The 23,803-nt window shown below is 35.3% G+C and overlaps 1 protein-coding gene across 3 annotated transcripts in view; it reads right to left on the reverse strand.

The window, feature by feature from the left end:
• The window catches only part of CCDC91 (coiled-coil domain containing 91), a 270,362-nt gene that overhangs the window by 28,283 nt on the left and 218,276 nt on the right, over positions 1–23,803 (reverse strand). For all 3 annotated transcript variants that reach the window (XM_028532813.2, XM_036019212.1, XM_036019213.1), the window contains one exon: positions 18,278–18,391. In XM_028532813.2, the coding sequence (XP_028388614.1) occupies positions 18,278–18,391 (114 nt within the window). The remainder of the gene's footprint in view (positions 1–18,277; positions 18,392–23,803) is intronic.

Consider the following 23,803-nt stretch of genomic DNA (forward strand, 5'->3'; position numbering starts at 1 on the left):
TGGAAAGAAAGGCAAAATTACTGTAATGGCTTATCTTTGATGACAGAGCAAGATCTTTAAATAATGGGAGAAGCCTGAAGTCTATGATGGACAGACAGACTATTAAACACTTAACTGTACGGACCTGCAGAATTCTGCCTTCATTTAAGAAGCCTGGCCCGAAGAAGGCCATGTTCTTTCAGGTGATTCACAGATAAAAAAATAAAATAATTAAAAACACTACCCTAAAATAATTAAGGCGGTTTACATATTCAAAAATACTGATAGTTTAGTCAATACAGACTTCACTTCTACACTCTGCTCAGACAAGCAACCTCCACTTCTGGGTCTGAACTGTGTACTCACGTTGTTGACCACCCTTGGGACTTGATGCTTTGTTTCTCCCTTCACTTTCTTACTTATCCACATCCGAACCATTCTTACCAGTGAGAAGTGTAGTCAGATATACGTAACAGAAATCTGACAAACAGTGGCTTACACAAGTTTATTACCTAATGTGCCCTGCCCTGAGGGTGAGCAGTCCAGGACTGGTACGCACACCAGGAGCTGGACCATTTTCTCACGTGGGTATCTTTAGTGCATGCGCACACATGCACACATTATATTTTCCCTTTGGACACAAGATGACTTGCACCCTCAGGTATCAGTCTATGTTAAGATAGGAAAGAAGAGAAAGGGCAGGCAAAATATACTTGCCAAAGAAGTCTGTCCCTTTTTACCAGGAAAACAATAGCTTTCTAAGAAGCTTCATGCAATATACTCCCCCTTTGGGACCTCAGTGGCTAGAACTATGTCACGTGGCCCCTTGAGGCCGCAGAGGAGTTTCAGGGGTTGCCTGTTTGTAACTGTGCACAGTGCTACCTGTAATAGTCCCAGGCCCTGCAGGAGGGCAGAAGAGGGGAATCTGTGTTATGTAGTATTTCCCATTGTGTGCCACAATTCTTCCATGCCAGATGAAGAAGTGTGGTTCACACAGTCTTTCCTGTTACAATTCACTCTTTTTTGATGTTCCAATATCTAAGTGCTCAGAACAATAACAATTGTCTGAGTCACATACTGCAATTATATACTATCTCACATAACAATTTTAACTACCATATTTTTCAGACTATAAGATGCACCCCCACCCCATTTGGGAGGAATAAAGATTGTTAATGCTGCTGCTGAGTTCTGTTTACATTTGCACTGGTGAAATATTATGTTCTTCATGTTATTAAATATTTCACCACATTTTTTGCTTCAAAATTTTTTTCCTATTTTCCTCTTCTAAAACCTAGGCACTTCTTATGGTCTGAAAAATATGGCATATATTAGATTTATCCCCCAAATCCTTAAAAATGAGAATCAAATTTTATATTACTTCTGTATCATGTAAGTCTATGGATAACTTACTGATGAATTTACTCACGAGAAGTAAATAGCCTATCGTTGTTTTCATCATTATTTCATTCTTGACTACTCCCCAAGCAATGTCACTGCTCTCTGGATTGCTTTAAGTCTTACTGGCTCTTTACTGTATTCTCTAACCTTAGAGCCTTCCTATCAACTTTATAACAGTAAGACAAAACAAATGAAGTGAACACTGTCCTTTGTTACACCAAGGTCTTAGGGAGTGAGGTATATTTTAACATAACTTTATATGTAGTACTGGAAGAACTGTAGTACAAACAATGACAACTATTTTGCATCTCTTTCCATCTGAATTTTTCCTCTCAAATATATCTTCCAACTAAAAGAATGGGAGAACAGACTGAATAATTCAAATCTTTAAAAAGACAGTAAAACTTTCTCAAGAAAGATATGAAACTACTCTCCTCACTACACTGTTTTTTTTTTTAATGTTTTTATTTATTTATTTTTAGAGAGGGGGAAGAAGGGAAGAGACAGAGGGAGAGAAACATCAATGTGAGTGAGAAACATCAGTTGGTTGCCTCTTGTCCACCCCTGACTGGGAACCAAACTCGCAACCCAGGCATGTGCCCTGACTTGGAATTGAACAGGTGGCCTTTTGCTTTGCAAAACAATGCCCAACCCACCGAGCCACATAGGTCATAGTACTACACTGTTTCTTAAAATATTCTTTATGTCATCTTTTCTTGGACGTAAGAATGGAGAAAACCATTGGTTTAAATAGAAACTTTGTCCTCCAAAGAAATATTTATTAATTTACAAATATGTATTTCATTGTATACTAATATATGCATATTATGAAATATGTACTTTTTAAGATGGGAGACTAATGCAATTGAATGATGCTTCATTATATTTGAAACTATCGATTAAGTAGTTTGTAATACAGCAAATTGGCTCTCAATATAGTTTATTTTAACATTTGATTTTAATGGCTCTTCTAGCTGAAGACAGATACATTACAATGATACACAGGTCCATCTGAAACAGTGTATACTTATTTGAACACTGTGCTTATTAAATCATGATTCTCAGTTTTCAATTTCACCCACAGACTAGGATTAGTACAATTTTGAAAACAGTGAACTGACTATTATGAGACACTATGAAGCTGGGAAGAAGGTGGAGTGTTTTGCTGCTATGCATGGCATCTTCAGCAGGTGAGAGAAGCAGCAGGAGGTGACAACATGGGGTGCTGCAGCCCATTGCAGGGACGTGGGCCTTTAATCGCAGGAGGCGGGGCCATGGCCAGGCTTCACGCAGAGCAGTGACGTGGTACGACTTAAATTTCAAAGCGTGACTTTGCCTACTGTGTTCAGGATAAACTTCGGAGGGCAAGAGTGGAGGTGAAGATACCAGGCAGCAGGGGCCTTTTACAGAAGCCCAGGCAAAAGGAAACAGTGGCCTGGACAGTGGTGAGAACAACGGGGGGCAGGATCTAGATGTATTTTAAAGATAGATTTCCCTGTGTATTGGATATAGAGAGAAGTGATTTTTGAAGTTTTAGCTTAGAAATCATTACACTGCGATGGGTTCTGTGATGTGCTGGGATGTAATTACGTCCTCATATCCTGTGCTCCCACTTACCCTGCTTATTCCTGTCCTATTTATCTCACAGCACTATCGTGTGGCAATTTCCTGTTGCTTTTCCCCTGTACCCTGATTAGACTGTAAGCTCTGAGAGTGTAGGAATAATGTCAACCTTGTTTGTAGTATGTACTCAGTATAGAAACATTCAATAAGCATTTGTTAGTGAATGAATAAGTCTACACAATAGAACTCCATACTCCATTGGCAATAAAAATAGTGGGAAAGATTTTCTTTGTAAGATTGTAAACAATCTTCTTTGTTATTTTCACCTGTGCTGCATCACCGGTTCTATAAAATAGTTCATAATCACTTATATTTTATTTTGAGTCACTGTATTTACTTAGAGTATGTTCTTCAGCCAGTGATGGTAGTTCTTGAATGACTATATCAATGACATCTAACTTTTTTCATAGCCTGATGTATGAAAAAAACTCTAAGAACCAAAAATTTATATGAGAATTGCAGTAACAGGTTTTGTTGAAAATGTGAGATTGTTCAGACTGCACACTGTTAGATAGTAACAGGATGAGTGTAAAAATAAAACTCCTATAGCTTCAGAGATGTGTGTGTGTGTGTGGGGGGGACATTCCTGTGCTGACTTTTAATCACGCAGTTCAAATCTCTGTGGAGCAGATCTGTTCTGACAACCTTTTGTTCAGCTGTCCCTTGGCTTTGTATAGTATATACATACTCTGAAACAGAGTTCTTAAAACAGAGCTTTAGAAGCCCCAAGTAAATAAGTACCATAACTTTTATGGTATCTATTAATAAATTTAGCTCTTCACCATATCCTTTATGTTTGTTATGTATGAGCCTAACAAAAAAGGATTAATGTTTTACCATCAAAACTATTTTGGGTAGCAACCTTGAAGCAAAAAAAAGATAAGGTGTCTCAAGTGAGCACGACCCCCATGAGACACTGGGTGTCATACAGTCTGTGTGAAGATCCCTGTACATTATCTTTAATATGCTGTGTCTGTTTAGAAGGGAATTAAATGTATACTTAGCTAATGGTGTCTATCTTGTAAGAAGTTTCTCAGGATGGTTTTACCTTAGTGAACTTACTACATTCAGAGACTGGTTTTCAGCTATGCAGGTATCAACCTCAGGTTTGCCAAAATACTAAAGCATAGATATTTCTCACAAGAGAAGACTTGGAGTAACTCAAGTTCACAAGACTCGCTATGAAGACTTCCTGGTGTTGTAACCAGGTCATAGTCAGAGAGCTGCCTGAGGAGCACGGGATCTAAGCAAATGAAGTTAGAGAACAAAAATGTTTAACGACAGTCCTTCACTCATGAAACAAATTCTACTGAATCTCTGCTATATGCCAGGTTTACCTGAGATACTGAAAATAGGGTAGTGAACAAACTCAAAAAGGCCCTTGCTCTCTCTGAGCTTATAGGCAACATAGACACATTTGTCTTTTTTATTTACTGACGCATCTCTAGTACAAGAGTACCACCTAGTACTCTAGGTATTTGACAGTATTTGCTGATCGATTGAACATGTAACATAAACTATTAACATAGTTTCAGACAATGATATATATTAAGAAAAATATAAAACAGAATAACATGATAAAGTAAGAGTAGTAGGAGAGAAGATAAATAACTTAGATTGGGTGGAGTGGTAAATTACTGTTTGGCAAATATTTATCCATTCTTTCTCCCCACCTCCAAGGGAAGAATAGACTTTCCCACTCTATTGGTGTTAAATATGAAGGTGCAGACTGCTTGGCCTCATGCTGGATGCTATATACTTGGCCATGTGACTTGCTCTGGCTGACAGGTGTCGGACACTTGCAGTGTTTATGTGCTGGGTTTTCCCTCTCGTACTTCTCCCACTGATGTGAGAAGAACATGCCCCAGGTAGCCTGTCACAGATTCCTTCTGAGTTTAGAAACTCTGTTCAAGCAGCTTCATTTCTTTCACGAAGTACAAGGACTTTGATCCTTGCACATCGTGCTACTTTCATCATCGCAGGACTACTGATGGGGGAGTCTTAACTGCAGAAGAAATGTGAGTGAGTAAGCTGCACTTGGTGGGGAAGGTGAAAGAAAGAGACTTTCACTAGGAAAGTACACAATAAAAAAGGGAGATGAAAACTTTTTTATTAACTGGATTTTTAGTAATTTAACCACTAAAATCAACTAGGAGCAGAAAGAGAGCATGTTTGTTTAGTCCAGTGGCTAAACTCCACCCCAGACAAGATATTTTCATTTTCAACACATGATACATAAGAAAAGGAAAATGTGAACCACAGGAATGGAATAAATATTGGGAACAAAAGCAAAATGTTGAATATATTATAGTCACACTAAATCATAAATGAATAAGCATTTTCCTTTATACCACTAAACTATAAAGGAAAAACTAAGCAACAAAGGTATTTGATATACCAAATATCCTTACAGATAATAAAAACCAGACATTAAAATTCTCATAAAATGGCAAAAAAAAACTGATTAATATGTTCCTGGTACAAGGTAATAATCACATTATACATGTAAAAATATAAAAATATGAACAACCATGGTGACAAGAAAGTAGAATTAATGAATCAATCCCAATGTACACTGAATATTAGATAGAGGATTTATCCTAAAAAGCTGTACTTCAAATCAATGTTCAGAAAGCCATCTACATTGGGAAACTTCATCTGGAAAAGACTCAGACGGCAGACGACTGGAGAGATACAGTGTCGAAGCTCACTGCTATAGTCATGCTCTAGACTGTTGGCCAGGCTTAGAGCAGGCACAGTCTTCCGTAGCTGCCCAGGGTCTCAAAGGAAGACAGAGGTGGAAAGGACCAGTGGAAACAGCCCCAACGGAGCCTACATACTTATTAAATAGTTAAGGACTGAAGCTTCTTCTTTTTCAGGTTTAGAATATATGTGACTGAATTTGATAACTAGTACCTTGCTATGTAGTTTCTCATGGTTTTCTTCAGTTTTACACTTAGAATTGAAAAAACAGCAGAGGAGATGGATAACAGGTTTGACGGTGACAAAATGGAGAGGAGGGAGAAGAAACAGACACACGGATAAGACTGCACAAAGAGGGTGCCCAGGACACAAGAGACGACTACAGTTTAATTTAGGCAAATTCAGCAGAAAGGTTAATGACACTCTTTTTACTTTAGCAACCTTTGTGGCCATCATTCTATGAAAACTACTGTTATCTCTAATGTACACAGGATGTCCCTGAATTAGGGGGAAAATTGTTGGTTGACTCAAGGGCCATTTCATAACTAACACACAAACACTTTAAAAAATCTATACATACATTCTAAAATTATCTACTTTTAGCAAACATCCATAGAAGCAAACTTATCTGCCCAAAATATTGTACATCCTTTGAAGAGTGCCATATAATTTGGGCATAACTGTAAAAACTTCAGATTTTTTTTGCAAAACAATGAAATTGTGGTGGCCAAGTGGCAGATTTTCTATAAGATGTCAGATGAGCGTGGGGGTTGCTAAAACCCTGTGTTATAGGAAGAATGAAACTCACCTAGTTTGACTTCAAATAATTAGTTTTTAAATTAGCCAAGAAACTAAAAAGCTGGAAAAATATTTCTACAGTAACCATAGTGACTTGGAAAAAATTCCCAAAGTATGTAGTAGCCATTTGTAACATTCTCTGATTTTTGGTACCCTTTCTAGGTTTGATGAATTTCTAGCCTTATGAGGTATGACTTCCCTAGGTAAAACCCAGAACTCTCAGTTATTGAGCCTGCTTTACTCCCAAGGATCAGTCAACTGTGAAAGGCTCTGATCAGAAGTGAGCAGTTACAGGGAGGAGACCCTGTATAGCATCCGTTTTGCTCATAAAGATGAGAAACGTTCAACTGTTGCACATCACAGTAGTTGAATTAAACAATGAGTTCTCATGGTGCTCAATGAAAATGTAGCAAAGGGAGACATATCTGTAGCCAAGTTTTGACATATAGATTTGGTATTGTTTCTGGAAGCTTACCCTTGATCCTGGTTCTCCAGGTTTCAATAATTTGGTCAACTACTCAATTTCTTTTTAATAAACTTTTCTGCTCCACAACTAGCCAGAGGTGGCTTTGGTGCTTAAGTGACCCCTGGTTGATACTAAACAGTTATGGGAGTTGTTGAAAGCAATATAACCTCAGGAAAACTGGAGAGCTCTCCAATTAGTTATCAGGCTCTGTAAGGGCTGATGGCTCTAAAAATCCAGCTGGTTTTCTAAAAAAAAGTAAAATCTGGCAGCCCATCACCTTCAGTAGCAAAGTAAAGATTATTAAGTGCAGACACTTAAAACGAAGTGACCAAAGAAGGCAAGTGGCTAGCAACATGCAATAACAATAAGAAGAGTATGAAGAATTCAAAAAGAAAACTAGGTGCTTCTAATTGCACAGAAAGGACAGCGTTTGATCAGATCATGAAATGGTCACAATCCTAAATTGTCACTTCAAGGCACAGATCACAGTCAAGAGCTACTCTCTACCATGTTCGCTGGGAGGGAAAAGACATCATCAGTGAAGGACACAGTCTATCTTCTACAGGCCAGGAGCGCTGGGGTAACACTGTTTTCAATGTACATAACGAGAGGCTGCAGTGGCAGATGTCAGACAGAAGCACTTAATACAAGAGGCAGGAGGAAATGGTTACTGCCGTTGCTAGCAGACCTGAGTTGTAATCAGAATTCTTTGACCTGCAGTGACCACTGGCTTTGGCTACTTGAACAGACGATTCACATGGAACAGATAGGCATGCAAGTGCTGCAGCTGAGTCAAATCATAAAATATCTAGATTTAACCCGAGTCTGCCTCATGTCCAGCCCAGTAGGGCCCTGAACACATGGAGTACAGCTGGCAGTGGAGAAGGAGAGTGGGTTACTAGAGCACCAATCACTTATTTCAGATGCAGCTGCAGTTGCAGATGCACATTCTTTACTGGAGCTCTTAGCACTAGATGTGTGGCTATTAACCTGGCAAATGCTTTCCTCTTCTATCCCTGAAATGGAGAACACCGATAACAGCTGTGTTTCGTGACAGGCAGAGCAATAAATCCTTTAATCCTAGGGTTATATAAATTAATTGGCTCAGAACTATAGTACATTTCACAAAGACCATTACTATATCACCATCACACAGGACAATGACATAGGTGACATATGTCTATAGGACCTGGAAATCAGGAAGTCATAAGAACTCAAGATTTCTGGTACATAAAACATATTTATGAGTCCAGTATTCATGCAGTAAGGGGTGAGATATATCACACCAAAATATAAGAGCTACTCCTCAGTGAAGTTTCTGAGGGTCCAGTAATCTTGAGCTTAACAGGATGGCCTCTACAAAGTAAAGATAACTTCCTGCACCTTGCACCTCCGGCAGCTGACCCAGAGGCACAGCGCTCGGTGGATCTCCTTGAAGGTAATGTTTATCACATTGGCAATCCTACTTTGACCTACTTATGAGGCGCCTTTTAAGCCTCTAGCTGTGAGTGAGCCCCAGAGGAAAAAGGAGGTTTCCTAGTTAGTGCAGGCTACAGTTCATCTACCTGGTCTTACTGACCAACAGGTTCAGCAGGTGTTAGACCAAGATGCTCAGGTTCTGTGGCAAGTTCTGATAGAGGAATTGCAGTAGAGATCTCTAAGGTTTTGGAAAAAAGTCATCAGACAGGAAAACTCTGGTCGCTTTGAATGCAGCATTTATCTCACTAAGTGCTATTGGAGTTTGTATATTTGACTGTAAAACAACAAATGTGACCTGATCTGTCTAAAATGAACTTGGTTTAGCTGATTCACCCAACTTTTAAATCACGCACGCTCAGTACCAAGCCATAATAAGTGACTGTGATCAGATCACTCACACGCTCAGTGATACTTGCCCTGTGGTTGGATGCCACTAGGGACTTCAGGCCATTCCCTTTGTGAGCACATTTTGTCTTATAAAGGAGAGCTGAAGTGTTCTGTTACTATTTTAGTTGATGTTAACTGTTACTCTGTTAAGAATAGAAGAAGGGTATATTTGGAAGATTAGGCTTAAGTATTAACAAAGGGTGTACACTAATGTTGAATAGCCACGTAATACAGTACACATTGCTCATGTTTTTTTGTTTTTACACTTTTTGAAAACTTCCAACATATCAAGGGGGTATTCATTTGCAAGACGGAATGCAAGTTTTTCTTAGCTTCTTCTGTTCCCAGTAGGCGGGCATGTGACCAAAGTTCTACCAGTCAGGCTTATCCCAAATTTGAAGAGTGAAACTCATGTGGGACTTTCTTTGCCAGGCAAGGTGGTAGCAGTGACTTTGCCTTTTGGGAGAAGCAGTAGTTGTGAGATGGAGTTAGTGATAAACGAGTGACCTAAGGGGGGAAGTGGAAGCAACCATAGTTTTCTTTAGTGCTTGGCATGGAAGCAGCAGCAATGAGATTTCCTCATTAGGTTTATTCTATACCATGGCCTGGCCTTTGCCTCTGGAAGCTGAGCTTCAAAGCCTGTTTCTCCCATCTAAATAGACTCTTACTTAACAGACCCCTTTTCTGCTTCACCCATCAGAGTCAGCTGAATTTTTTTTTAAATTTAAAGTTTTCAAGACCAACAATCTATCAAATATTTATAGGGTCTTCATAAGAAGTTAATCTGAAATTCTCTGATAAAGGGGGTGATAAAAATTAGTTCTTGGAGCAAACTGACATGAATGTTGGAACTTTATGTATAAAACTGAGGGTCACAGACTCTCATACACAGAATCTCAACTGAACCAATCCACGATGAAAGCAACGAATGAAAAATTGCTAGGAAATGAAAGGATATGAAATATCTTTAAAAAGAGAAAGAACGGAAAGAGATGTCGTCAGTTCTAGAGAAGGAAAAGAAGTGCTGGTAAAGTCTCTGTCTTGATTATCCATTCAGTATTCCTTGTTTAAAAAATAACGAAAATAGTCTGACAATTTAGTCAAGACTAAGTCAGACATGTGATTCACCCATAATCTAATGGATTTCATTTAAAAACAGTTTGATGATTATAAATGATGTATCATCTTCCCCTGTTACAGCCTAGAGTTCACATATATTAAATAATTGGCCTTCCTTTAAAGAGTGAGCACAAAACCTCCAGAGCAAAGGAGCACAGAGAGGTCATGTTGGTGCATATGAATCAGCATTGAACAGAATGTCAACGAGGTTTTCTCTGTTTTCATATGAGAAGAAAAATACCACATCTTTTAGAAAATGATTTTTCATGCTGTTTCTAAAACACTATTAGTTACAAACCAAATTGTTATTTTTTCTATTTTTTCAAAGGAAAGAACTGATGGCTGAGGATACATATATGATGGAAAACAACCATATAATAAATCAAATAGATTAAATTTAAAAACAACCAATGTCTTTTAGTACTAATACCATCTCCTTTCTATTTAAAGAGATTTTGATAATGGAAGAAATAAGAAATAGTCATTTGAAGAGTTTCATTTAAAAAGCACACATGAAAAATAACTCATTTCTTAGCTATTTATATATTTGAAAAATAAGTCAAAGAATGGAAAGCAACAGATATTCATATTCAGTACAGTTTAAAAGAATATTCACCCATTATGGAGTGAGTCTACAGTCCTACAGACATGATTTCTATAGTCCAATTATTTAATGTACCTAAGAGAAATTTATTCTAAATGTTTTATAAGAAGTTTTTACAGATATTAGTGCAAAGCCTGAACTGTTATTGTTCAATCTTGTACCCTTCTTACATATGACAATAACTTCTTCTACCCAGGAGATAGTATTAAGAATTCAGAGCTGTTACAATATCAGACTGAAGTGAATACTAGGGTTATACTATTTGGCTTGATGCTAAAATAGAATAAAATTAATGTTAAAATTAATTCTTTAAGCTAACAAGACTTCAAATTTAACAAAATGAGTGGTTCTCAACAGAAAATATTGGGATTATGACTCAGTTTTCTTAATTTGCTATATAAAAATTTGTTTGCAATAATGACATACATTTGGATGTATTATAAAGAACTAAATAATTCTGACCTGTTATTTTTGTTTTGCTTTTTTATTCCTAGAGGGAGTATAATTTTAAAGGATTTTGACATTAGCCTGTATGTCGGTAGAAATGTGCATTAATTCCACAGGTACACCTTGGAGACTTCTCTGGGAACTAACAGTTAATGGGCTAGATTGGACAAAAGGCACAGGATAATATGACATAACATAGTGGAGCTCGACTGAGTTTAAAAAAGCAAAAACTTTTGTTCACTTACCATTATAACGTAAGCTTGTGATGGTGGTTTTAACTTCACAGACAAATTTATGCTGTGCATTTTATAAAAAACCTTAAAAACTTTGTCAATCTTTTACTACTGCCTAATGTGGTCACAACAATTAAGAAAACACCAGGAATGTTTTTAATATAAATCAAAACCTTAAAACACTGCAGGATTGAAATAATATTCAAAGTAAAATAACAGTTTTTGTTAGGATATTAAAAAGTTCACAAAGATATAAAAACTATTTAAAATAATTTACACATGTATTTAATACATAATTTCAACAATTTCCCAAGTGAGAGGTGTGTGTGCACACAATCCATGTTTTCCTACTTTTCTTCCTAATTTATCTGGATGGAGCTAATTTGTCTAGATAAATCCTGTAAAATTTAACTAAATTATCTAGATGAAGGCTGCAAGTGGAAAGCTACATTAAAAGCTCATTAGTGGAGAAACTGACACTCCTAGAATAGCAGGTGAAAAATAATGTGTATAGTCAATTATCCAGCCAGACTTACAGAGCTGCTGAGCAATCTCCCCATGTGGTTTACAGTCAGACAGGACTAAGTTGAAGTCTTGACTTTTTTACTGACCTTGGCAATTATCTATCTCTGCGTCTCAATTTTCCTTATATATAAAAAACAGATACTAATTTTGTGTTCTTCTGAGAATTACATGAAGTAGTATGTATAAAGCAGCTAATATAAAATCTTGGACAAACCTGGCATTCAACAAATAATTGCTTTGTATTTTTCTATGACATACAACATTTCACTTTAAACAACTTATTATCAATTTCACTTAAATTGGACATGTCCAGGTATTCCTTTAGCTTTTGGGTCAAATTAAGGCATTTTCTGGGTTTTGATATTGCTGAATTTGCACAGTAACTTTTTCTTTTGTTGAACAAGCTCAGATCTTTCAAACTCCAAAGTTATACCCTCAATCATTCACTCTGAAAATCTTGATTTCCATGAAAATATCATCTTTTCCTAAATATGGAACTCAAACTGAGCACAGTTCGGTAGTTAAAGCGCCATAAGAAAAGAAGAGGAATGTGGGCTTCTGCTTTTGTGTTGAGTCCTTTTCCGTATCTCTGAGTACCTCCTGTCCAGTTGTCTTAGCTGCTGGGTGTTAGGGTTGTACCTGGTCACTGGTTTTAACTACTGTTGATGATCACCTTCAGATACTGGCTTCCTTGTCATAGTACAATGAAACCGCTAGTACACATGAAGTTAACAAGAGCAGCTGGTGTGACACAGAGGAAAGGGAACAGGATCAAAAGCAGGAAAACTCAAATCTCGGCTATGTTGTTTATGACATGTAACCTTGGAAAAGTCAACATTTCTATCGTCTTTGATTTTCTGATATGTAAGATCAGAACAGTAACTATGCAGGTTATTGTAACAGTCACATAATTTATGTAAAATTCTTTGTAAGTTTTAGTTGCTAAACAATATATATCGTTATTATGGATACTGGGGTATAAACTCTCCTTGGCAATCTCCCTTATCATCATGTTCTGAGCACAGTGCTCAAACATTAAGGACACTCAACATTTCTTTATAGATTGGAAAAAAACATTTATATTGATGTTCTCAGTGCACAGCCCAGGATGCAATATGGAGGGGCGTACACTGATACATGCTGCCTGGATGTACAGACAGATCAGCATGCTGGCAATCCGAAATGCCACTTGATTGTTCTTTCTTTTTAAAAAGTTTAATACCTGTGGCTAGAGCAGCACAAAGAAGGTAACTTTGGGCCCGTACATAATAAGCAAACTTATGAATGAATCAGAAAAATATGAAGATTCAGAAGACTGTTAAAATTAAAGTGGAAGATAGCAATAAATTTGATTTTAAAGTGTGCTGTATGAAATAAGATTTCAAAGAAACATGTTAGAGAGAAAAGTAGTAAATAATTTTTTAGATTACCTATATTAACTTTTGAAAACTACGAACCTTTTAAAGCCTATTCACTTCACTGGGTTTCACTAACCTCCCTTCTGAATCAAATTTTCTATTTTTTAAATTTAGAGAGGACAAATTTATGACCTAGTGAAATATCATTTGGTAAAATGATTTGTACTATTTATTTCAAAATCCAAATTATCTTTCTATTTACTTGTTATTGTGCCACTTAAAATGGGCAAAATTTTACAAATTTGTCTGGTAAATTTTTGATGGTTTGAATTAAAATATAGGTTGTGTGGAGTAGGTTAAATTCCCTCTGGTATTGAAAAATGAAGTACAATTGAAAGCACAGAAAACTGATTGTTAGGGTATAATGTTCATTTCAATGTGCCTTGATCATATGAAATCATTTTTCTAATATGAGACCCAATTCATGACTTACACAAGGGCAGATGCCAAATTGCTACTGAGATGTTTCTTGCTATATAGCTTGCCTCAGGATAAGTGAAAGCAAGGCTAATTAATTAAGATAAGACCAGGATAGGAGGCTGGGGCATAAAAGAAAAGTGTCATTGCTCTACACAAACGTATTAATATTGTATAAAATAACTACTATGATGAAACTGATTTATACCAAGAATTAAAGCCTTTCAAAAATTACTCAGTTGTCAAGGAAAATGTTACTCAGAGTCTTAGTAGATTTTAGAACTGTTAAGAGACATAAGATACCATCTAGTTCAAGTTCTGTATCAGATGAAAAAATGAGGCACCATAAGATATTAAATAACTTGTCTTGCAATTATGGTTTATTCAAGTAAATGTAGAACTGATCAGACGTTATAGAGTTCATTTTGGCTAAATAGTGCCTTTTAATAAATAGTTTGAGATGTAAGCACTCACGAATATTGCAGCAAAACTAGATTAAATGAATTTTGATAATTAAGAAATTCTAATACTGTCTTGACCACAAAACATCCGAAGTAAAGATAATTACATCTTATTCCTCTCTAAAGATCTAAATTAAAAGGATCCTCTAAAGTGAAGATTATTTTCCTGGAGGTGATTTAGAAAACACAGGCCATCATTCAGGTTCTTAAGAGGAAAAAAAAATAATCTTTTATTACATTTGGATGAGATTTTATTTTTTAGGAATCACTGCTTGGCTGTGAGTAGTTGTTGCTTGCTGAATGTTATTCACACTTCCTCCCTCATAGGAAGCTCATGTATAACAGTCTCAACTTGTGGAATGGGCTGGAACACTTCATTCTAATCCAAGGGCCATAGGTCATTATAAACCACAAGTTCTTCCTCCCTAGGGAGTGTCAAGGGATGTGGTCTTAACCCATATCATCTTTTTTTTTTTCCTCCAATCTTTTTCAGGCTAAAATAGAGTTTATGGCACCAATGACCAGATCTAACATGTTATAATGCTGTATCTGGCAATTAGTATCAAGAGAGAAATCTTTTCCAGAATAGCGCCTAATGAATTTCAATTGTCTATTTGTAATTTGGCATAATAAAAAAAATAGTTTAAAGGGCAAAGAGGACAGGAAAAGAGTTTCACCACAAGATGATCTCCGCAAGTGACTTAGAACAGGGGTTGACAAACGTTCTTCTGTAAAGGGCCAGATGGTACATAGTTCAGGTTATGAGGGCCTGATGGTGTCTCTTAACCACTCAGCTCTGCTGTCACAGCATGAAACCAACCAAAGAACAATGTATACATGAACGGATGTGGCTATGTATGTCAATCAAACTTTATTTCCAAATATAAGCAGCAAGCCAGATTTAACGCATGGGCTGTAGTTTGTAACTTCTTCCTTATCTAGAATTTATAATATTCAAGAGAGTTTGAAACCAAAATAACTATACTTGCAGATACTTTGATGATTCTCAGATGAATTAAATATATTTTCAAATCTTTTTAGATTTTCCTGTTTACCTTTTCTTCTCAATATATTGTACACATTATATTGGTGAATTCTAAATTCATTAAATAAAGAATTATACAATTTCTATTAAATGATATGGAAAACTTATGAGAGCTGAAGCTGTAAAAGTTAGCTTTTTAATTCCATACTAAATTTGTGAATTAAATATAATATTTTCCTGGGCATAACAAGATAGATTTTACAGAGGGATTTTTTAAAAACTAATTTAGAATATTTATAAGAAAGGTATTTTTTTTATCACTGGAACTAATCCATTATTAATTTGAATTATTTTTCTTGTTGATCATTTAAAAATTTCTCCTTGTTTTATATTTTGAATAGATACTAATTTTTGGTTATTATGATGATTTAGACTAACGGTATAAGTGCTTGTATTCAACTTAATAAAAAACTTAGGATGCACTCTGAGTATAAATTATAATTTAGTTAATTAGTTTATGTATAGGTAGCTACTTTGACCTAAGATGTTTAGGCCAGATGAGTAGGGTATATTTGTAAAGATTGGAGACATCTCTACTGAGTTGCTAGAATAAATGGAGAAGTGGAATTTAAAAGTAAAACATTTTTTCATTGTAATTCTAATTCCAGTATAATCCTAATTCTAATATTCAAAAGGATTGGATAACTGATTAAAAACTTGTTAATTGTTGATAAACAGGAAAAGGTATGTTATATTCCATATCTGTGATCCTACTGCATTTTATATGGAAAGGTAAGATGTAATTTATTTGAAAAGTTAAGCATTTTTTCTCATTATGTGTTTCTCTCTTTTAAAAGTAAAAGACTAAAGGAAAAATGCAGGGAAAAAAAGAGTCTTTATTTCAGTCTTTCAGTAAATTTGTTAAGGGTAAGATGATGTCAAAGGAAAGAATGTTAAGGACAAAAGACATATAAAGACAGGAACTAACACAACATTAGACTTTTTTCCTCAAAGATTTTCGAAAACTTCAAGAGCAGAAGATTATTTCACAGACTGTAATGTAAGCCCAGTTGGAACCAAGGGCTTTTGAGGTGTCTAATGCTGAAAATCTCAAGTTGACTCTCTAGTTAAAAAAGCTGGAGAAGAGAAAGGAAAATTTTTGTTCTGGAAAAGTAGTGTTCTCTGATGCAAACAGAAATTCATCTTACAAAGGAAGAAGCAGAGATGAGTTGCCCTAGTTTAATGTTTTGGAAAGACTTGGGGAGATTATGAATTTGCTAAAAAACATTTGTTTCTTCTAAATATTACTTTATAAGCTTGGAGATGTCTTATTTTATGTGAAAAACTTCCAACCCCAGAAATATTCATAAAAATTAACCTTAAACACAAAAAATCAATATTTTTGTGTTTAAAAAGAGGCTTAGTATATAGATCAACTCAATTAAAAAATGGGCATGGGTTCTGAACAGACATTTTCCTAATGAAGACATACAAGTAGCTCTAACAGGCACATGAAAAGATGATCAACATCATTAATTATTAGGAAAAGGCAAGCAAAAACCACAATAGATATCCCCTCATATCTGTAAGAATGGCAATCTGTAAAAAAAAACCCTCGAAATACTGCCATTTGCAACAACACAGATGGTGAGTGAACATTATGCTGAGTGAAATAAGTCTGTCAGGAAAAGCTAATGACCATATGATTCCACTCATATGTGGGATATAAAACTAAAACTCATAGACACAGACAATAGTATGGTGGTTACCAGAGGGAAGGTGGGTGCGGGGGTAGTAAGAGGTAAAGGGGGTCAAATATATAGGGACAAAAGATAATTTGACTTTGGGTGGCGGGCACACAATGCAATATACACACCATGTATCATGAAATGTACACTTGAAACCTATGTGACCTATTAACCACATCACCTCAATAAATTGAACAATAATTTAAAAATAGAGGAAATATTAAGTGTTGGAGAAGATGTGAAAAAAGGAAACCCTCGTACACTGTAGGTGAGAATGTAAATTATTACAGTCACTATGGAAAAGACTATGATACCTCAAAAGATTAAGAACTACTATATAATCTAACTATTGTACTTCTAGAGAACACAGACACAAATTCAAAAAGATGTACGTTCCCCTATGCTCACTGCAGAACTATTTTTAATAGCTAGGATGTAGAAACAACCTAAGTATCCACTGATGAATTAATGGATAAAGACGTAATACACCACAGTTGACTGCTGAGACTAACACAAGTCTAAACTGCGCATGTCCACTCATACATAACTTTTTTTCAGTAAATGCTATAAATGAATTTTCTCTTCCTTATGATTTTTTAAACAGCATTTCCTTTTCTCTGGCTTACTTTTTTTGTAGGAATGCAGTGTACGCTACAATACTTACAACATACAAACTGTGCGTTGACTGTTTATGTAATCAGTAAAACTTCCAGTCAAGAGCAGCTGTTAGTAGTAAGTTTTCTGGGAGTCAAAAGTTATACACACATTTTTGACCTTGCAGAATGTTAGTGACCCTGCACTTTTCAGAGGTCAACTGTATATACAATGGAATATTACTGAGCCACAATAAAGATGAAATCTTGCCATTTGCATCATCATGGATGGACCTTGAAGGTATTATGCTAATTAAAATTAATCAGATAAAGAAAGACAAATACCATATGATTTCACTTATGGGGAGTGAAAAGAGCAAAACAAAATGAAAACAAGCTCACAGAAGCAGACACTGGGTTGGTGGTTACTGGTGGGAAAGAGGTGTGGAGGCAGGGTGAAATGTCTAAAGGGGGTCACCTGCACGGCAGGCGACTTCTGGTGGTGAGCATGACATACGTAGTGTGTACACGTGCTGAATTACAATTTTTCAGACCTAAAAATTACATAATATTATGAACCAATGTTACCTCAAAAATAATCTAGAACTGTCTCCTTTTTTCATGAGTGTAAACTTACACTGAAAATGGTACAGGTTATTTCTACGAGGGTAGCAAGAAATTATTCAGTGTTGCTTTTTTATTGACAAATGGCATTTATGTCTATAGATGTAACTATCAGAATATATAACTGTATCAGAAAATAACCTTGGATAGATATTCCTAAATTACATGACAGAGGACTTTTAAATATTTTAACATTTCATGCTATTACATGGAAGCTACTCCTTCATTTGTGGAAGCACAAATTAAAACCCTTCAGGAGATACTTACCCTTTTCTGTTCTTTTACATATTCTATCAATTCATCTCTTGCTTTTTTCACTGCCTCTTCCACAGCCTTTTCACTTCGCTTTTGCTCCTCGATTATTGCTGCCTTAACAGTTTCCTGTTTGTGGGAGGAGGGAAAAGGTCATGGAAGTACACACTGTGACAAAATCTGTGTCCATTTTATATTGACTAAAAACCCTCTTCAAAGGTTTGAGCCCATTCTGTTCAAAACGTGTCTTTAACCAGGAATAAGAAGCTACAAAATATTTTGAGATTCCACAGAATGCACTTTTCTAAACTGAGTGAAAGGGAAAAGAAATGGAACAAGCCATTTATTGCAGGGAGCGCCTGACAGACTCCAATGGCTTCCTTACCAACCTTTCATTTGATGTTTACATGATTGATTGCCTTCCTGTACTTTGCACTATCCACATAAGACTTCCAACTTGTGTTTATTCTTCCAAGAACACCCTAATGCTCGAGCTGTTTTATTCACGTTTAATTTTCCCATCATACAATAATCAAGTGTGGTCTGGGTGGTAAGATTTACAGCTCGTTTGGTCCTCCTGCCAGGTTAAGATGTTGAGAGCTGGACACCATGAATAAGAGGTAAAAATTCCACCCTCTGTGCTAATATTTGAAATGAGAAATCTAGGGAGAGAAAAATGGTACTCCCCATTTTACTGAAATAATAATCAGATACCTAACAGATTTCAGAATTTCAGACAAGGAGAAAGAGGGCTAAAATTTTGAAAAAAAATAATACCTCAAACAGTAGTAATATTTTCTGCTGAAATAGTGTTTTGTGATTGGATGAGTTCCACAAAACAAACTTCTTTAACTTCTGTTTATCTATATAGGTAGCATCCTTTTTTTGGACAAGCTTTCAATGACAAAATACCTTGAAATTTCTCATGAGTATTTCCTTCATTTTGTTGTTCTTAAGGACTCTTAACATTGTACTTTTTATTTATGTAGCTTTTCTCAATTAATTTAAAAAAAGTCTTCACCCAAGGATATGATTTTATTGACTTTAGAGAGAGGAAGGGAAAGAGAAAGGTAGAAAGGAGGATGAGAGGAGGGGATTGGAAAATAGGTGAGGAAGAGAGAGAAAGAGATATTGAGAGACAGAGAAAGAGAGAGAGAGAGACAGGGAGAGAGACAGACAGACAGACAGACAGACATCGCATCTATTGGGCTGGCTGCCTCCTGTATGTGTCCTGACTGGGGATCAAATCTACAACCTAGGTATGTGCCCTGACTGGTAACTGAACCCACAACTTTTCTGGTGCATGGAATGACACTCCAACCAACCTTGCCACTTGGTCATGGTTAATTTTAGACATGTATATATGACCCAGAAAATATAAATTAGTAACAATTTCCTATTGTGAATATACTTACTGTAGAAAATTTCAAAGAACAGAAAATATGAACACAAAACAATATACATATACCCCACATCAGTAAAGTAGGATGAAGCTCAAGGTGCATATACTATTTTCTAACTATGGCATTTTCAGTTAAAATACATTTTGAATATTTTAAGCCATTATATGTTCTTTTATAATTTGTATTTGATTACAAGGATTTAAATATAATAGCTTGTTTTACCAATCATTACTCATGGGTATTTTGGTTGTTTTTAATAGAATACATCTGTGATAGCACTTATATATGTATCTTTGTGATGTGTGTCTTACATTTCCTTAGGATCGATTCAAAAAGTAGAATCATTTTGGCTAAAGGATATAATTTTGATATAATCTTATAGCTTTTGACATTTTGCACAAAAATTTCTCCCATGAAAATGGCTGTGTTCTTATATTTTTTATTATATTTAATCTTAACAGTTCATTGAGGAAGAATGACATCTGACTTCATTCTGCATTTTAAAAATATTATGTGATACAAATTTTTATAAATATACACATTATTTCTTATCATTTGCTTGATCATATACTCTTGCCACATTAACATTAGTATACTCTTAAATTTTGGGTTTCTTTCCTATATAGAATTATCACAAATCTGAAAATCCCTATAATGGTGACTTTGAAATTTTTTACTATTTTATTTTCAATAAGCTTTAATTTCATTGATAAAATGACAAAATACTAAGTTACTTCCATAATTATTTGAAAAGTTGAAAAACTATAGTAATTTTTAAAAGTATAAGAATATTTAAAATAAAAGCATCTATAATTAAAATTCCTGTTGGTTGCATATTTAATAATTTGGAATTTGAAAATTTTCAGATTTTTACAAAGCAAAAATATTTCATGTATTAATGAACCCCTAACTATATGAAATAACTCATATAGTTAGTTCTGCAATGGAAAGTATGAATATTCAACTATAAGGGTAAATTAAAAGTATAATAGTTTCACATCTGTTCAGGTGACGTTATGTTCTGCCAATAACCAAATTACAAAAGTCAGTTTTCAGAGCTTTCAGAATTTTAGAAGTGCAGACCAACACTGTAGACCTGGGTTATTTGACTGTAAAGATAGATCTGTCCTATATTAAATGGCAATCAGAATTTCTACCTAGCAAGGGTCATACTGGTTAATTTGACCAGACCTATTTGAAAGCAAAAGCTCAGTTTAAATAAAAAGAATACATCCATAAAAATAACATGAGGAGTTTACTAATATGTTCTTCAGTTGACATTTTTGGGGGGATTGAGAGTTTATATTAGGTGCTCAGTCCACATTTTTGGGAATCTTCTAATCTTCGAGCTGACAAAGAACCAATTACAGAGAAAAGTCCCCTTGACCCTCTCCTCTCAAACAGGTGTTAGATGACAGGCAGGGCTCTGAAATCAGTCCTTACAAAGTGCCGGTCAACAAATAAATCCCTTTAAATATGATGCAAAAGGGAATTTTAAAGCCTTCCATTTTCTAACCAAACCAAATTCTGAATCAGTTGGAGATGATTGAATAATTGTGTATGCCTGTAAGTATCAGCCTGAATGCTCTATTGAATCCAATGAATGAACTAAAGTGTCCCAATGAGTCATGAGAATTAGTCCAAAATAAAATATACCTAACAAGGAATGGCAATTTGAGACAATGAGTATATTCAAGTAAGAAATTCTAAAAGTCTATATTCTGGAATATTTTAGTAATGGCCACACCATTGGAACATGGTATGTTCTCTAAGGAAAGTTTCCTCAACCTCAGACTACTGATCATTCTTTGCTGGAGGAGGGGTGGGTGTTTTCCGATAAATAGCATGCTTGACATCTACTCACTGGATCGCCTCCCACTGAGAAACACTGCTGTTCTAAGGTAAGCAGTTTGGAGGGGAAAACATCCACTTGTATATATATTTATGGTTGGTTTGTTAAAATATTCAGTTATGTTTCTCATCATACACTAAATATTTTAATATAAAAATATAGGCAACAAATCATGTCCAAATAATTATATAACTAGTTTTTAAGCATGGAAGAATGAGTTCTACGTACTAATTTTTGAAAACACTGAATGACTGGAATCAGTTTCTATACTGTTACAATAAAACAAGTCACCGAGAATGTCAATGGGGGCTAAAAGCTTATATGAAATATCTACACAAGATTTTAAAAGTTCTCTTTATTGGTTAAAGTACAGTTATGCTTTAGTACCCATTAAATTGACCATACATTTCCATAGTCACAGAATCTTGAATTAATAAATAGCCTTGGTTGTTTGTTCTTTATCAGTGCAATTTTATTTAAGGATTGTCAGCACAGTTAAAACACAGAAAAATTCTCAGCAATCAACTCCATTGTGATCTGTGGAAGGTAATCTATTGTATCAAACATTTTCTGGGACAAATGTGTGCTTTTGTTATTTTTTGTTTCTATACAGCTTATTCTTTATGTATTTAATTATGTGTCATTTAAAAAGTTTCGTGTGGTTGTAAAAATACACCTTAGAAGATGAGTGTTTGAATCACAGGGAACTGCTTTATATACTTCCTGAGCATCAATGATTAAAAGGAGAAGTGAGACTTCCGTTCCTACAGAAATTTATGAGCTCAAAACACAGTTCCATTTGTAGTACAAATGAAATGTGCATATTTCAAAATCCATTTACTGTGCATCTGAGATACTTTCCTCTAACTTTTAATGGAAAGTAATTAGTCTGCACTGTAATTATATGTTAAATGGAAAACATTAATAGACAGTAATTATAAAAATGCCTGTCTAGTGATGAATATGCTCAATTAAAATCACATACTTGTTGACTGATATCAAAATTTTCCTGTACCTGTGTGAAAGATATTTTAAAAGATGATATGAATGATGAATCTCAGTTATATCAGCATTAATGCGTATTTGCAACCATTTTTGATAGGGATACCTAACTTTTAAATCACAATAAAAAAAACTCCATCCCCCCCAAAATTCTCTTCTTCTCACTAGATCTATATTATTTTACTGTATTTTTACTTTCATCCATAAAAAACTGCAACAATTTGTGGTTTTCATTATGTAAGTACCTATATAATACTCTCAATTAAGCCTCTTGACCCATTCAATCCCCAATATTTACTATCTGGCCCTTTACAGAAAAAAAGCCTGCCAATCCCTGATGTAGGTCATGATTCTGCATTGGCCACCTGGGCTGGGCTCAGCTGGACAGTTCTCTCGGTCTTGGCTGGGCTCTCCCAGGTATCTGTCTGTACTGTTACTGCTAGAATGGAATCAAAGAGAATAGCCTGTTCCTCCTTACTGCAGTTTCCCATTGTCCAGCAGACTAGCTCAGGATTTTTCACATAGCTGCTGGATAGAGTTGCAAAAGAGCAAAAGAATGTAAGGTCTCTTAAGACTCGGGCTCAAAAACGACAGTGTTACTAAAGTAACATTATATCGGCCTGAGCAAATGTGTAGTATGAACTGATTTCCAAACTCTCATTGTCTAAATATCTAGTCATTATTTTCAAATAGATCAGAAATTCCATTATGTTTATCTTCTTGGAGAGATGTCTCCAAACTGGGTTGGTTGCTCTCTAGCTCTGTTACATAGCTATTTTGGGATCTCCCTCAGGCATATTTCCAGGGATCTACTGTATCTCTATTGAATAGTACCTCCAGCTTTCTAAACACATACTGTTGTCTAAATATAATGCCTTTATTCTATCTTCACACTTAATTTATAGTCTCGCGAGCTTGGAAATGTCTGCAGTTTTAAAGGTTGTTGAGTCTGATTCCATTCTGATTCCTCATCATTTGCATTTTTTTTTTTCCTGTATGGGAACTTTTATGCATTTAGCTGTTTCTCAAAATATTCCTGACAAACCTAGTTATAGGCCTATCTAGAAATTCTTATCTTACATTCTAGAAACTCATGTCCTTCAATTCTGGGAGTTTTTTCCTTTAATAATAATAATTTATTATAATTATTTCCTGTATTCTATTTTGTTTTTCCCCCTCAAAATCCTACGATTCAACTAATGAAGCTCTTGAGTTAATTGCCTAATTTTCTGATCTTTTCACTCCTGTTTTCATTTTTTTTTGTATTTTTACATCCATTTTCTC

Source organism: Phyllostomus discolor, chromosome 2 (assembly GCF_004126475.2).
Source record: "Phyllostomus discolor isolate MPI-MPIP mPhyDis1 chromosome 2, mPhyDis1.pri.v3, whole genome shotgun sequence".
In the NCBI taxonomy this organism is placed as follows: Eukaryota; Metazoa; Chordata; class Mammalia; order Chiroptera; family Phyllostomidae; genus Phyllostomus; species Phyllostomus discolor.